The sequence below is a fragment of the Macaca mulatta genome, chromosome 9 (assembly GCF_049350105.2).
Source record: "Macaca mulatta isolate MMU2019108-1 chromosome 9, T2T-MMU8v2.0, whole genome shotgun sequence".
NCBI lineage: Eukaryota > Metazoa > Chordata > Mammalia > Primates > Cercopithecidae > Macaca > Macaca mulatta.
In genome coordinates, this window is record NC_133414.1 from 35,660,370 (window position 1) to 35,677,500 (window position 17,131).

The 17,131-nt window shown below is 35.9% G+C and overlaps 1 protein-coding gene across 47 annotated transcripts in view; it reads right to left on the reverse strand.

Annotated features, from left to right (window-relative positions):
- The window catches only part of PARD3 (par-3 family cell polarity regulator), a 717,956-nt gene that overhangs the window by 162,056 nt on the left and 538,769 nt on the right, over positions 1-17,131 (reverse strand). For 42 of the 47 annotated variants that reach the window (XM_028826180.2, XM_077946211.1, XM_077946216.1 and 39 more), the window contains one exon: positions 13,853-13,963. The exons of the other annotated variants lie outside the window; for them this stretch is intronic. In XM_028826180.2, the coding sequence (XP_028682013.1) occupies positions 13,853-13,963 (111 nt within the window). The remainder of the gene's footprint in view (positions 1-13,852; positions 13,964-17,131) is intronic. 47 annotated transcript variants of the gene reach the window in all.

A 17,131-nucleotide genomic window follows, 5' to 3' on the forward strand; every position in this document is an offset into this window, starting at 1 on the left:
TAACACGGTGAAACCCTGTCTCTACTAAAAATACAAAAAATTAGCCGGGCGTAGTGGTGGGCGCCTGTAGTCCCAGCTACTCGGGAGGCTGAGGCAGGAGAATGGCGTGAACCCGGGAGGTGGAGCTTGCAGTGAGCCAAGATCGCGCCACTGCACTCCAGCCTGGGAGACAGTGCGAGACTCCATCTCATAAAAAAAAAAAAAAAAAACTCACAAGGAACAGATCATTTCTGGCATCTACTTGGATATTACTCATGAATTTGTTTAAGGCAAGAAATAATTTTTTAAAAGTTACATACACTTTGTATATGAAAATGTTTATATGTAATATATATATATCTTACTCATTATTAATACACCATAAACATTCAACATACTACAAAGCTTAAACATGAATCTACACTATAACTCTTCATTACTGGCAAAAGAGGATCTCAGCTTAATGACATCGACTCTGTCATTTTATGGGATGCATACAGAAATGGGGAATCCTTAAATTAAGGAGTAGAAGGCATGTATCCAATCGAATTCTGAAGTAAAACTTGCCTACATTACAACTAAGAAACAAACCTAAATGTTCACCTTTACTGAAGCTACATTTAGTTTACTATGATTTTACTAAACTATTTGGTACAACGTCCTTTTCAACTTATAATATATTGACATAATTTATACCCTAAGTCAATCTTAGTTACCTGGAAATAATTTTTAAACCCTCAATAGAATTTTAATGGAAAAAAATCTATATACTTACAAATTTAAATATACATTTAAATGCAGTAAAATCTTACTTCTACAAAGCAATACTTTAGACTGAGTTTAATCTTTTATTGCAGTTATTTCTTTTCATGTTTGAATTAGACCTCTGTTAGCATAAACAATACATAAATACATATTCAAAAAAAATCCAGAAAAGATACCAAAATCAGATAAAGACAGCAGCAAAAAAAAGGAAGAAAGAAAAGAAAGCTATAGGCCAATATTCCTCATGAATATGAAAGCAAAAACCCTTAATGAAATATTAGTAAATGAAATTCAGCAATATACAAAAGAAATTATACACCATGACCAAATGGTGTTTACTGCAGAAATTCAAGCCTGGTTCAATATTCAAAAATCAATTACTACAATCCATCATATTAAAGAAGAAAAGTTACATGATTATATCAATTGATGCAGAAGCAGCATTTGACAAAATTCAACACCCATCATGTCAGAAAACCTTCAGAAAACTAGAAATAAAGTGAAACTTCCTAAACTTAAGAGCATCTCCCAGAAGCTGACAGGTTCCATCACGCATAATGGGGAAGACTGAATGCTTTCCCTATGATAAACTGAGGATGTGTGCTCCTACCACTGTAATTCCACATAGTGTTGGAAGTTCTAGGCAATGCAATAAGCCTAGAAAAGGAAATAAAAGTACACAGATTGAAAAGTAAGAAATAAAATGCTTCTTACTTGCAAATGACATGATGATCTACATAGAAAATTCCAAAGAATCTACAAAAATCTCCCAGAACTAAAAAGCAAGTTCAACAAAGTCAGATGATACAAGATTAACATATAAAAATCCATTGTATTTTCCATATGCTGGCAATGAACACATAGTCGCTGAAATTAAAAATGCAATGCTATTTATAAACCCTAACAAAACACAACACATAGATACACATCTATAAGCCAAACTTTAGTTTATGTAGATCTGTGTAAGATATATACGTTGAAAACTACACAATGCTGCATCAAAAACAATTCAATGTAATAAAATAGTTTTTTCAACCAATGGTGCAGGAGCCATGAGATAGCCATAGGCAAAAAGAAAAGGAAAAATAAATGTCATACCTTACTAAAAAATTAACTCAAAATGGATCACAGGTTTAAATGTAAATGTAAAAGTATAAAATATAAGAAAAAATGTAAGGAATTCTTTAGGAACTAGTGCGTGGTGAAGGGTTTTTAGGACTAATACCAAAATCATTATCCATAAAATTTTAAAAGTATATAAATTGGACATCATCAACATAAAAAAACTTTTCCTCTGTGAAAAGCTCTAATTAGAAGATGAAAAAAATAAGTACAGACTTGAAAAAAATATTTGCAAGACACATATCTGACAAAGGACTCATATCCAGGAAATATTTTTTAAAATACTCAGTCCCTTTCACTTGGCTCATACCTGTAATCCCAGCACTTTAGGATGCTGATGGGGGCGTGCTGCTTGAGCCCAGGAGTTCGGGACCAGCCTAGGCAACACAGTAAAACCCTGTCTCTACAAAAAATGCAAAAATTAGCTGGGCATGGTGGTGCACGCCTGTAATCCCAGCTACTCAGCTGAGGTGAGAGGATTGCCTGGGCCCTGGAGGCCGAGACTGCAGTGAACCATGATTGTGCCACTGCACTCCAGCCCATGTGACAGAGCAAGATCCTGACTCAAAAAAACAAACAAAAAACAAACAAACAAAAACCTTGAAACCTCAACAATAAGAAAACAATCCAATTAGAAAATGGCAAAAGACACAAAGAGATGTTTCACTGAAGAGGAAATATGGATGACAAGCATGTGAAAAGATGTTCAATACCACCAGCTATTAGGGAAATGCAAGTAAGACCATGATGAGCTATTACTACACACCTGATTGGTTAAAATAAAAAACAGTGACAATACCAAATGCAGCCATGGATGTAGGGAAACTGGGCTTCTCATACATTGCAGTTGGAAATTTAAAATGGTACTGTCACCCTGGAAAACAGCCTGGTAGTATGTTTAAAAATTAAACATACACTTATCATACTGTCCAGCAATTGTGCCTCCAGGTACTTATTCCAAAGGTGTGAAAACTTATGTCAAAGCAAAAATCTGTATGCAATTGTTCATTGACAAATATTACCTTATTTGTAATATTTAAATATTGGAAACACCCAAAATAGCCCACAATAGGGGAATAGTTAAAAAAAAAAAACTGGGGTGTGTTCATATCACAGAATATTACTCAGCCATACGAATAAACAAACTAGTGATACATATAGCAACTTGAATCTGTCTCAAGGCATTATGTGACGTGAAAAAAAGTCCAGCCAATCTCACAGGTCGTATATGATTTCACTTATATAACATTCTCAAAATGACAAAAGTATGGAGTTGGTGAACAGGTTAGTGATGGCTAGGGGTTAGCTACAGAGGAAGGCCTCTGTGATGAAATAGTTCTGTTTCTTCACTGTAGGAGTGGATACACTAACGTGCACAGGTGCTGACAGAACTACACACACCCTATACCAATGCGAATTTCCTGGTTTTGATGCTGTACTACAGTTATCTAACTTAACCATTGGGGGAAACTGGATGAAGGGTACATAGGACCTCTCTGTACTATATTCGTAACTTCCTATGAATCTAAAATTATTACAAACTTAAAAGTTTTTTTAAAGACAGAAAATTGTCACATAGCATCATAAGCAAACTTTGCATTTTCCTTGTTTCTTTCTTGTACTAGCGTATCACCATCACCCCACTCTTGTTTTCCAATTTTGAATACAGGAAATCAAATTTGTCTGATTTTTCTTCTCTACCAGCTATAAAAAGTACATAAATTCACCTAGCTCAGTGTTTCTCAACAGGACCCCCATGACATTTGAGAAGGGGCTATTTGTCATCACGCAGGACTTTTACCAGAACTGGTCACAGCCACATGTAATGCAGCAGTGTCCCCCAGCCACTAGGGCAACCAAAACTGCTTCTCATGTTCCCCAAAACACCCTAGGAGAACCTTATTTCCTGAGGTGACAATCAATGACTTTCTTACCTCATAAGCGAATATTAGAAAGTTAGAAACTTTTATCAGGACTGTTCTAGATTCTAACAACTCTGAGACTGTAAGTTCTACAGACAGAATACTGACAGGAGAAATGGCAACTCAAATTCTAATGTCAAATTTAGCTAAAATTCTACTAGACATTTTTTAAAGTTTTACTCCATGTATCCATTTAAGAGCAATTAAAGATGCTAATTATGCTATTTAACAATGACAGTTAAGGACGCTATTATAAAAGCTGGTTACTACTAAATACTAGCTCCCCATAATGGAAAGTTGATAGGAGTTAGGAGATAATTTTATTATTTGCACCATAATATCTTTTTGACTCTGGATTTGGCCAGAAATCACTAGCAGAAAGAAGAAAATGAGTTCTTTCTTACATTCAATGGGATATTAGTTTTAAACTCAATTATGTTCGCTTATCTGACAACCCACTATACCATGATATTTGGTCACCATTCGTCAATCACTTAATCATAGGTAATATCCAGGGTGACTAGGCATTCACTTAAGTCTTGAAGTTTGGCAAACTGAAGAAATTTGAAGGAACACAACAGACCTAAGTATAATTATATAAATATAAAGCTGAAATTTCTGAATTTGAAGAACCTTCAAAAATCAAAGAGAATGACTCAGACTGATTTATTAATGACTAAACTCTATGATACATGAAGCTCAATTCATTAAAAGTGAAAAATCCAGCTTACCTATGTCAGAAAATGCATGCCTCTTAAGAAAGAAAGCTATCAGAAAGAGAATAGGAACACACTCTTTTCAAGGGAGGTATAAACCTAAATAATCTCCCCAAACTTCTTGTACATCAGTTTCATTATATTACTGATGGGTCCTGGATTTGAATGTTCTTTTGTTCCAAAAGACACAAAATAATATTAATTAGTGGTCAATTTATAACAAGTCAGTCTCTCAAAAGAAGTGCTCAGCAGCATGAAGTACTATTTATAAAGCCCAGATCTCAACTGCCTTCTTTTACCCAAATTTGTACATTATGACTAATCACCACCAGTCATTGAGTCTAATAAATGTTAAAGCCCCATCTGTAATACCTTCCAGAAGCACTGATTTTTTTCCTCAAGGCTCCAATAATGAAGGAATTGTATTTATATTGCTTATCTTGTCATTACCAATAATGTCGTCCCCAAAGTTCTAAAACCTGCATCACTGCTTTCCAATGTGGCAGCTTACACTGGTGATGAAAACCTTAGAATAAAAGTATAGCATACGTGTGGTCCACCAGGTAGAACTACTGCCGCAAAAGGCTAACAGATCTGGTCAGTAGCCTGAACTAATGTGCATTCTCAAGTTCATTCTAGAAATTAATGCTAATAAGGCTTGCTGTACAAATAGCACTTTAGAGTAGACTTTTGAAACTAGGCATGCACTGTGATTTTCATAAATTTTAGTGGCGATTCACAACCAAAATTAACAAAAGACACAACTGAATTTATTATATTCTTTGATATTTGAATGTCTTGTTACAAAGTGAGAAAATGAACTTTCTAACACAACCAAAAGGTTATATTTGCATGTTATGTATTTCCACTCTGTGGAGAAATGTATTCCAGTAAGAAAATATTTGGCTCAGGGAAAAAAACATGTTTGGTGTCCTCATAAAAATAACATGACTTCTTAAGGAAACTTTGAAAAGACAGTGAGTATCTTGCAGTTGTGCCCTTAATGGATCCAGATGGCCAGGGCTATAAAAGCATACCCCCTTTGCTCTTTTATTGTGACCCTGAGGTCACAAATTATCTCCAAGATGTAAGAGTCACTCATTTTTCTCAACAGTCAGATTGTTGTTCAGCATTCTCTATCCCATTTATCTCAGGCCAAACCTCAACAATGACAGAAGCAACTGATTAGTCCAAAACCCAGCAAAAGACATAAATGTCTTCTGCTTTAAACATTTCAGTAAGTCCTTCCTAGTTCTAAAAAGAACTATTCTGAGGTTCAGATTATCACAGGCAGTTGTACCACCTGACATTGATGGATAACATTTATACTGTTTCCTATCCTTGAAAATTGAAAAAAAAAAATCAAACAATTAAAATCTTTTATCAAGACATTTTTAACTTAATAAAGAACTTATCATTTCAACTTGTTATGTTCAAGCATAAATACATCTTTCCTTTTTGTAAAAAAAAAAAAAAAAAAAAGTCTTCCATTATGATAATGAAATTGCCTTGAACCTGCATAGAGAATAATACACAAAATAATGTAATATACTAAATAAAGTAATAAGGTTAATTTCTTTCCTGCTGTCACTAATATTCATGCTAACAGTCTCTCTTCAGCTTGACATCAATTAATGATTTTAATTCCAGGCTCTTGTCACAGTGTTCACTCCCCTTTTCTCTAATTAAAATGGATGACGCTCGATGCAGATAAAACACACAAGGCTTCTGTTTTTGTAACATTTCTATTCATTAGTATTTTTGCTTTTACAATAAATGGCTTTTAGCACTAATTGCAGTAGAATAAGATGAAAGGAACTTTTTATGAACATAAAGTATAGTCTTTATATATCCAGAAAAGGTACCAGGTATGGGAATCACCACCGAAGTGACCAAACTCCTTAGGATAGAAAACCACGCCAGTTACATACCAAATACCTCTATTTCCAAAGCTATGATGCTTCAAGACATCTCTTTTTTCATGGTGTATTTTTTTTAAAGACTACAAGAAAGAGAAACTCTTAATGATTTTTAATAAAAAAAAGTTGTTAATGTCTACAGAAGATAGAATATACTAATATTAGTTTAACAGAAAAAATGTTTTTAATAAATTTCAGATTGCTACATATCAGATAGTTGTTGACTATCTTCAAAACAATGTTCAGGATCTTGGAATCAACTCTTTTGGGAAACATTTTACCCCCAACTTACTGCACTGCCATCCAGAAGCCTCATTCTGGGAACAACAGTTCATGGATCTTTTCCCAACAGTATTTCTTCTCTCAAAAAGTCATTATTACAGAAATTGATCAAATAAAGAAAACCCAAATTCATGGCAAAAGGAAATTTATGCTACAAAACAACTGGAAGGAACAGTTTGTTGCAAAAGCAGTTATAGTCCACTGATGGAAGGCTTTATTTGGCCCTCAGAGTACTTAGCAGATGGCAGACTTCAAAAATACTGCAGCTCAACTCATGCATCCTTTGGGTGATCCTCCCCCTGCCAGGTGAATCTAACAACTGCCCCCTAACAGTAGGTAAGCTGCCAGTTTGGTGCCAATGCTGAATTCCCAAAAGAGAGAAACTAATCCACTAAATTTCTTACTCTGATAACAGTTCCAAATTTTAAGTGGGATTTTAATATCTTTGTCATATTTGGGTAAAAGCTGATTGAGAAGAAAGGACTTCCATATGCCAAATGGGTCCCAAAAAAAACTTTTCTTGAGTGAAAACAACTGTTTTAAAGGTACACTTCCAATTCCAGAGGAGAACTGGAATTCCAGGAAGAATTCAGCAAGTTGCTGAAATACACAGTGGTTCCCTAGAACAGGTGAGAGGGAAAATTAACTTGCATCCCTCAATGCTAAAATGAGATGAAACCGGTTTTAAAATACAAAATGGTTAGAAGTTGAAAAAGAGATAAAAGAAAGCATTAACAGGGAGACTACTAACCATTAACACAATCACAACTTGTGAAGAATCCAGGCAGTTAAAAGACTGTCCACCTTCCATAAGCTTTGTGCTTAGTGGGAGGGAGACTGAACGTGAAGGTGGAATTTTTCTAGTTTGCTAAATTATACATATTCTTGGGAACAAGACCTAGCTCCCAAACTGCCATCTCTATGAAGCAATCACTACTAACTCCAGCCCCACTGATCGTTCCCCTGCCCAAAACTCTGTAATCATCTATTTTAACAATTGATTATATGATCTTTTCCCCCCTGCCCAGAGACAGGGGTCTTACTCTGTTGCCCAGGCCGGAGTGTAGTAGTATAATCACAGCTCATTTCATCACTGAACTCCTGGGCTCAAGCCATCCTCCCACACGAGCCTCCTGAGTATCTGGGATTACAGGTGCACACCACCATGCCCCACTAATTTAAAAAAATTTTTTTAGAGATAGAGTCTTGCTATGTTGCCCAGGCTGATCTCGAACTCCTGGCCTCAAGTGATCCTCCCACCTCAGCCTTCTGATGTAAAAAAAATCAGCTTTACATCAATTTTTTAATGTTAATGCGTTTACATCTTTTTCTCTTAACAAAGGTAAGGGATCCCTGAGAGAGGAAACAACATTATTAAAATAATAATTTTAAAAAGACTTATACTATCTGATATGGGTTGGCTGTGTCCCCACCCAAATCTCATCATGAATTGTAGTTCCCATAATCCCCACGTGTCATGGGAGGGACTAGGTGGAGATAACTGAATCATGGGGGCAGTTTCCCCTCCTGTTCCTTGTGATAGTGAGTTAGTTCTTACAAAATCTGATGGTTTTATAAGGGGCTTCCCCCTTTGCTGGGCTCTCATTCTTCTCTTTCCTGCCACCATGTGAAGAAGGACGTGTTTGCTTCCTCTTCTGCCATGCTTTTAAGTTTCCTGAGACCTCCCTAGCCCTATGGAACTGTGAGTCAATTAGACGTCTTTCCTTTATAAATTACCCAGTCTCGGGTCTCAAGTATGTCCTTATAGCAGCATGAGAATAGACTAATATACTGTCTGATACACTTAATATATTGTGAAACAACAAGGATCGTTGTCTTATACTGACTAATAAAACATTAGAATAATATTTCCCTAACCAACAGACACAAAGACATCTCAATAGATACTCACTCAAGTCATGTTCAGGCTTTCATGGGTATTAAAGCACCTACAATTATTGCCAATGCAGAGAGATGCTCTTAAGCCAAATACATCTAGGACAGCTCTCATCAGAAATCAAACTGCATTTTCCTACTTCATTTGCAGTATCTGTCAATAAAATCAGTTTCAAATATATAGTATGCCTAAGGCTTAATTTTCCTCAAGTATTCATCTATATTTTTTCCTTATTTATTTATTTACTTTCTTTTAGAGACAGGCTCTCACTCTGTCGCACAAGCTGGGGTGCAGTGGCACAACCACAGCAGCTCACTGCAGCCTCGAACTCCTGGGCTGAAGTGATGCTCTTGCCAAAGTGTTAGGATTACAAAGTGTTAGGATTACAGGTGTTACAGGTGTGAGCCAACACACCCAGTCAAGTATTTATCTAAGTAGTTACATTCTACAAAGCAGGTTAACAGATTCTTAAAAATTCTTATTTACCTGTGCAATAAAAATTAAAAAAACAAACTTGAAACTATTGATTAGAATTGACTTTTCTAAAGGATTCACGAGGTCAACGAAACATGAAAAATGATGCTACAGGATAGAAAAAATGTTTCCCATAAAAGGTTAATTTTTAAAAGGCAATCTTTGCATGACAATAAGTGATCTAAATGCAAAGATTCTTGTTAGGAAAACAAACATGTATCGTCTGCTGAAAAGGATCCTACCAACTGAGATGACAAAAAACGTCTCTCAAAAGTTCAAGTAATTATTTGAAGCAGGTATTACTGAGAGCAGTTGGTAAAACTAAAAAGAGAGGAAATGGCATGCAGAAAATCCACATAAACTCGCAAAATGACACACCAAGAATGGGGAGTATCCCACTGAAGGACACAGAGAGTTCAATGGTCTAGTACTGAAAACACAAGGCTTGGAAAGATGATTGAAACATTGAATAATGGAAAGTTTCAGATCATCTATATCCTAAGGAGATTTATAAATATTCCTTCTATACTAGGAGGATTTCATAAGAAATTAATTAACTTTTACATATTTCCACTAGAAGCATTCAGTATCCCTGGAAATGTTCCCAAGCACAACTTACTATGTAGATATAGATAATAATATTGTAATAGCTTTCAATGGCTGAATAACCACAAAATACAAGCCAGCTAACATTATAAACCTCATTTAATAGAATGAATAACATGAGGAGAATATTATTTGAGAGTTGGGAAATTTGGCCAGATATCACAGCTAATATTTTATGTTTCAAAACATCTTTCCTTCTTTCTGTCCCTCTTTCCCATTTGTCTGTTCACACAGACCTGACCGTGATCCAGAAAACATTTAACATGATTTTCTAAGAACACATAAAAATGCAAAATAAAAATGAAAATAGATGTCAACTTCTTAAAAGTACGTATGTGTGGAAAATGTGTACTTTATAGGAAAAAAATGATTAGAATGGCACAGACCAGTATGTTAACAGTGTGTTAATACAGATAATTTTTTGTTGTTGTTGATTGTAATTTTATGAGTTTCTCCCAAATTTTTCTGTAGTTTTCAGTGTTAGAATAAACTTAGAACTAGAGCTTAAAAAGGTAAATGTTTTAAACAAGTGAGAAAGGTGGGAAAGAGAAAACTGAAAAAGAAGGAGCAGTGGTAAGCACATACTTTCATAAGTCCACAAAACAGAAGCCAGAAAGTAGAGACAGGTTACAACACTGCTTTAAACTTGCTCACAGGTCTATAAAACAATCAACTCTGGTTTCTACAGCCAGTTAGAGGAGTAAGCTGGACACGGCTGAGCCAGGAGTCAACGGTCTTCACTTGCCCTCAGTATTTCCCCAGTGACTCAGAATGTTGTGGGATGTCAGTATTCCAGGAAAAGCAAAAAGTGAGGGGTTGAGAGGATGTTTTGAGAAGAAATAAGTTTGGAGAATGGTGACTCTCTGTTCCTATCTTGGTGACTCATAATGTACATGAACTTGGTAGAATTTTGAGAAATAACAGTAGAAAAATATGCATACACTGGTTTAAACAAGTGTTTCTCAAACATACTTGTAAATAGAACACATTCTCTGCTGCTGAACACTGGGCAATCCCGTACCACACAGTATATATACTACCATTTAAAAATACATGGAGGTATCACTGGAGCAAAAACAACAGAAAGCCAACATGTTATTTGTGATGCGTGGTCAACAGAGAAATCTACCACTGGGCTTTGTACGGGAGGCTAAGTAGACCTGAAGTTACGGAGATCACTTAATTGGAGCGTGTTCTGTTTTGAGTTTGGTGCCTAAACCTTTCATGTGGTGGAAATGAATCAGTAGAGGTGCTGTCCCTAGGCATGCCTGAAACACAAGTCAGAGGGACAAAGCACTGAATTCACATTTTTGCTTAGTTTCCCAGTCTATCTCCAATGCAGCCAGCAGCATCTCTGAAAAGATAGGGTACCTAGGTTCAGTGCTCCAGAATGAGAAGTCAAAAACAGCATGTCAGAAAACCTGTTACCTTCCCCCTTGGCATCATGCCCAGACTCCCTGCTTCTCAAGAAGACTGTACTCATGGAGGCTCTAGTCTGAGGCAGGGCAGGGCTAGTAGAGCAGAGCACAGATCCATACAGCGATCTTCCTAGTCCATTTCTCCCACATGGATGGCATTTACTCAAGACCCAACCTCACAGTGTTGGTAGTGAGTGACGGAAAGGAAAGGAGGTCAGCAAGAATGAAGTCAAACTTCATCTTGGACCCTGCTCAGAACAATCTAGTTTATTGTCACCATCTAAATAGATCTTAACATTGAAAAAAAAACATTTAAAATTATATCATAGCCCTTTTAGTTTTTCAGTATTTATATCTTGAGCAATATTCAGGATTCACAGATGTATACTGGCAAAAAAAGTTTTGGTTTGTGGACAATCATAACTCATGGGGGAATGTTGAGTTTTCTATTTTTATATAGAACCAGCCAAAATAATTTTTGGAATTCAAATAGCTACAGTGGTAAATAATATCCCAGGAGATATTTCACTACTAGTCAGCAGTGAGGGAAAGGTTGTGAGGAGAATATAAGTTGTGGTTTATTTATTTTTATTGATTCCTCCAGTCAAAATTTTTTCAATGCAGCTGCAGTTTCCACTCTCAAAAAGAACACTGCCAATACTACAGGCAGAACAGAAAGGAGGACATATAGAAGAAGGCTTGCCCTATTAAAACACAAGTGCCAAACCTACTTCACTTCATAGTTCAGTCTGTTTCTTGCATTCACTTGCTCTATTACAAAATCCATGAGTTTAAATAAAACATACTTGCAAAAAGTTGTTATTGAAATACAAAGTCAAAGTATAATAATTTTCTTAAATTATGAGCCTCATTGATTTTTTTAATGGACCATTCACTTGTTCCTTGACCCTGAAAGATTTTTATTTTAGGCCTCCTGTACATTGTAAATTCATTATGATCAACCTAGTTCCCAGAAGTATTGCATCATTAGAGGTACAGAGATGGAAATTAAAAGCAAAACTGAGAAGTGAACTGTGCCTTAGGCAAATTAATAATACAAGTGAAACCATTATGTAAAAATCATTGTTTGGCTGGAAATATTTGACTAAGCATCATAAAAGTATTTTGGAAAACGTTGATAGAATTCTGCATGGAAAAATAGCAGTCACCTTAAACTGCAAAGAATATTTAGAAGATGAAAAATAGTACAGGATTAATGAAGCTATCTATCCCCTGTGGCAGGTATCAAGATATAGGGGGAGGTATAATGTTTCTGTCACTGAGATTACTCTCTAAGTAAATTACGTATCTGCCTGTGGATGAATCTGAGTTCATACATTTACCTGGTATAGTCTCCTCCTTTAGGGGAGAAGAAACACTTCTAGGATAGAAGTTTATAATTCTGAGTCACTAAATGCTATGGCACGCACACTAAGGAACACTATGCACCCAAACCCCAAAATAGTGAGTTCACTAATAAGTTTGGGTATCCCAAAATTGATGAAAAAATAGAGTCCTATAAAGCAAGGTGAAATGATTTTTTAAAAATAAAAATTGAGGAAGAACCAGCACACTTGCTTCATAAATTTAAAATCTGTATTTTTTCCCTCATACATTTTCTACCCTGAAAAGCTACGGAGACTCAGAGTAACCATCCTACTCAAAAGAACCCTTAGAGGTATTAGAACGATGAATGAAAAAATACACAAACACTAATCTCTTTTAAATAAAACTGTTGTAGGATACCATTTTCAGTTCTTTCATTCATTAAGTATTTGAGTAAAAGCATCCTAGCTTTAGAATTATGGTAGGAATACTGGACTTAATCTTAAAGATGCTGGGCTACAGTCCTAGCTATGGACAGTACTTAGCTTTATAACCTTCATGAAGATACCGGAAACTCACTGAAATCCCAGATTACTCAAAGTAAAACAGACATAGTACCTCTCACTCTGGCTGCTTAGAAAATGAAATGTGATGACAGAGAGACGCTCACTATGAGCCTGTAAACTCTAATAACAAAAGTGTGAGATGGCTTTCTCACCCCCTGGAATTATAATGAGAAAAATTCTAATCACTTAGAAAAATGGTTTTCGAGTGCCTGCTTAGAGTAACTCTTTTCATTCGTTTCATTGGTCTTTAAGTTCTCAACATGGAAATGATTCAACAATAGGTAACAATCTATCTGGAAGACATGGAAAACTTAAGTGGAAAATGTCACAAAATGTGAAGATGGTGAAATAGAAGGAGAATCAAGAAGTAAGTGTCAGGTTTGAAAGAAAAACAACATAAAGAATACCAGCCTCCTGAATTCTTATTATACTTAAAGTGTGATATAAAAATTCGAAGAGTTTTATTTCCAGAAGAATATTTCTTTAAAATTATTATAGTATAGTAAATATCCACATATCAGTGAGGCAGGATTTTAAGTACTTTTTGTGTTATTTTAAAAAAATCATAAATTCAGTATTAATGTTTATTTATTCATCTAATAAGCTGTTCTATTTCCTATGCAAAAGATCTTAACTAAAGCAATTAAAATCCACTTTGATGTCACAAATACATATAAGTTTGTTTTTTTTTTTAAATCTCTCTTTACAGTATATTCACTCACAACCATCAATATTTGGGTTGATACAGGAAATATAAAGAGTAATTAAATGCAAAATCTTTACATTAAAAAAGAAGAAAGTAGAAAGAAAAAAAAAAGAACCTCTTTCTAAGGAGGTTTAATCAAGTAACTGAAGTCTACCTCTCCTGTTCCTGCTTCATTCGCATCCTCTCCTCTTCTGACGTAAAGGATTCCTGTATTTTTATTTTACCCGTTTTCTCAATCTTGTCATCTTTTCGATGTTTGCCAAACCTGTTAATAACAAAAAATTCTAACTTGTCAATATATACAAAATGAGCTTTCTTTTGTTTGTGGTGATGACAGGTACCCAATGAAATGAATGTTCGCTTCTTCAAAACAGGGACCAGGTGTCTTCTGTAGTCAGTAGTTTGGGTCAGGACCAGTATTTTGAATCAGATAATTTTATTTCTTTTTAATTAGAACTTCCCACAGAAAACTCTCAAGGAAAATGATCTCAACAGCAGTTTTTCTTTTAGCAAAACAAAAACAAACAACAACAAGAGTTGTGGTTTATCCTTATTAAATGATTAATATATCTGTAGGACTAAGTGCTGAATACTTCAGATGCTAGAGGAAGAAAGATCCGCATTGGAGTGGGTTTTTCTTAGGACTAAAAAATGATAAACCACAATCATCTAGTTAATAATCTCTCCATAAACAACTATTCTTTATTTTCACAGCCAGGCTTATTGGAAACATTCATCATAGTTTAAAAACTGACAAAGTAGGCCATGTTTGCAAGGTTTAAAGTACAATGGATAATTTACACTGCACTTTAATTAAATTGAAAGGTTTAAGGTATTCTAATCAAATAATCTCCTAAATGTGATAAAAAGCAATCACTGAATGTGGCATCTATGACTTAGAAATCCACATCTGATCAAAAACAAACACATGGAACAAACCCATGATTCAAAAACAGTTCACACAAACTTCTGCAGATGGGTGCTGAGCTCTTTAAGAAAACACTAACATTATTCTCTTCTGGCATCCAAAATATCTCAGTTTGATATTCAAACTTGGTATCAATTTCTTTCCCTGCTCTGTTATTTTTCTCTGTAAAAGACCATATTGCCTGGAATGCATGCACTCTATATCCGTAAGCAATCTTCATCTGTAATGCACTGGTCACCAGATGTTTCAAAAGAGAAATATTTTATAGACAGTCACACGACTCAGCATTCAGAAATAATTAAAGTATATTGAGTATTTCTTTCTGAAGAATAACAGTAATCTGCCTTACTGTGACAATTTCATATCAAAAAAGAGGGTCAGGCCCAGTGGTTCACGCCTGTAATCCTAGCACTTTGGGAGGCTGAGGCGTTGGGAGGCTGAGGCAGAAGGACTGCTTGAGCAGCCTGGGTAACATAGCGAGACCTCGTCTCTACTAAATATCAAAACAATCAGCCAGCCAGTTGTGGTGGTGTGCACCTGTAACCCCAGCTACTCCAGAGGCTGAGGCAGAAGGATCGCTTAAGCCTGGGAGTTCGAAGTTGTGTGAACCATGATGGCGCCACTGGGTTCTAGACTGGGAAAGACGGAGACCCTGTTTCTAAAAAGAAAGAAAGAAACAGAGAAGAGGAAAGGGTCCCAAAGTTGACATAAAAGAGAAAAAATTATTTCTATTAATGGTTTGGTTGATAGCATAGTTTTTTTATTAACACAAATCTGATTTCAAATACTTGTCTACATATGAATTAAAGTGTATGTGGGCACACCTCATATGTTGATTAAAGTAACACTATGTTTGAAAGGGGTCTATAAATACAAAAAGGAAAGTATTCTTAAAATGTTAAAACAGAAGAAAGGTAAAACACCACCATCACTACTTTAAAAATTACACACATTGCTATACAGCAATCAAAACTGGCTGTAAATTAACTTTATAAGGCAAATCTATCCTTAAAATTACATTTTTGATCACTGTGATTGCAAAAAAGAAAAAGAGAAAATTCTCCAGAACTGAAATCCAGAATCTGACCATGTTTCACAAGGTATAAAATACATGCTATGCATTTAAAACTAATAAATATAAAACATTAAAAATAAAAGACTTCGCACTATTTTTGTGAAAATATCAATTATGCATAATGATGGGCTTTACAGAATGAATGAATAAATGAAAGAAAATATATTAAAACCTGATACATCTCAGGAGAAGTCAACATTTAAAACATCACACTCATTCATCAGACAAAAACGTACTGAGCATCTACCATGCAGTCGGCTTATTTGAGACACCCAGGCTATAAACAGTAAACAGAGCACATTAGGTCATTTCAACTGCCATAGAGCTTCGATTGCTTATACTCAGGTAACAAATTCGCATATAACACATCAGAGTGCACAGTGTTAAGAGGGAAAGCAAAGCAAGTAAGGAGACCAGGAGTGATGAGGAGGGGGATGGCCTCTCTCCTAAGTCGACATGTGAGCAGAGATCTGAGCTAGAGGGACCCAGCCTCATTGGCATGAGTCAGCAAGGCAGAAGAGCAGGCAAGTGCCAAGGCCCTCAGACACAGGCAGGCTGAGTGTCTCTGAGGAATGGCAAGGGCAGTGATAGGGCTAGAATGGGAGAGAAAAAGAGATGGCAGCAGGAAATGAAGAAGAGCAGCATCAGGGGTCAGACCATGTGGGTTCTTGCCCACCACACAGGATTTTGGATTTTACTGGGATGACATGAAAAGCCACTGAAGGATATGGAACAGAGGACCAGCATTGGTGACATTTTAATGACCCTGGATGCAGTGTGAAGAACTGCAGGTGAAAAGCTGAAACCAGGGAGAATGGTCAGGAGGCTATGGTGATGAACCAGCTGGTAGGAGGAGAGTGAGAGAAGTGCTTAGTTTCTGGACATATTTTGATAGCAGCATCAATAAAATTTGCTGATGGGGAGGTCATGGACGTTAGGGAAAGATAGTCACTGATGATTCCAGGGTTTTAGCCAAGCAACTGGAAGAAAGGAGTTACTGTCCAGCAAGATACACGGGGCCAGGGAAGGAAAAGGTTTGGAGGACTTGGGAGTGAAGATGTCATAATAACAAAAATACAAGGGACAGCATAGGGCTGGATAGATTAATCTGAGTGTCAGCAGACAGCATTTAAAGCCAGGGCATTCACTTCGTCCTGGAAGTTCTGCAACACTGAGGCATCTCAAAGTATAAAAATGTACAAATCCTAACTTCCAGAAAAGTGTAAGTTCAAATTTTAATACTTCATTTTACTTATAATGAGGTATTCCTAAAGGTAAATCATTTTAAACATTCAGTGTTTCTGTTCGTAAGTCTTTCAATGATACAATGTTGCCATGCTGACCTACTGATTTTTAAGACACTGTGCTGGTTCACATTCCTACATACCAAATGACAGAAATACAACTCTGCACCATAACTGAGAAACACC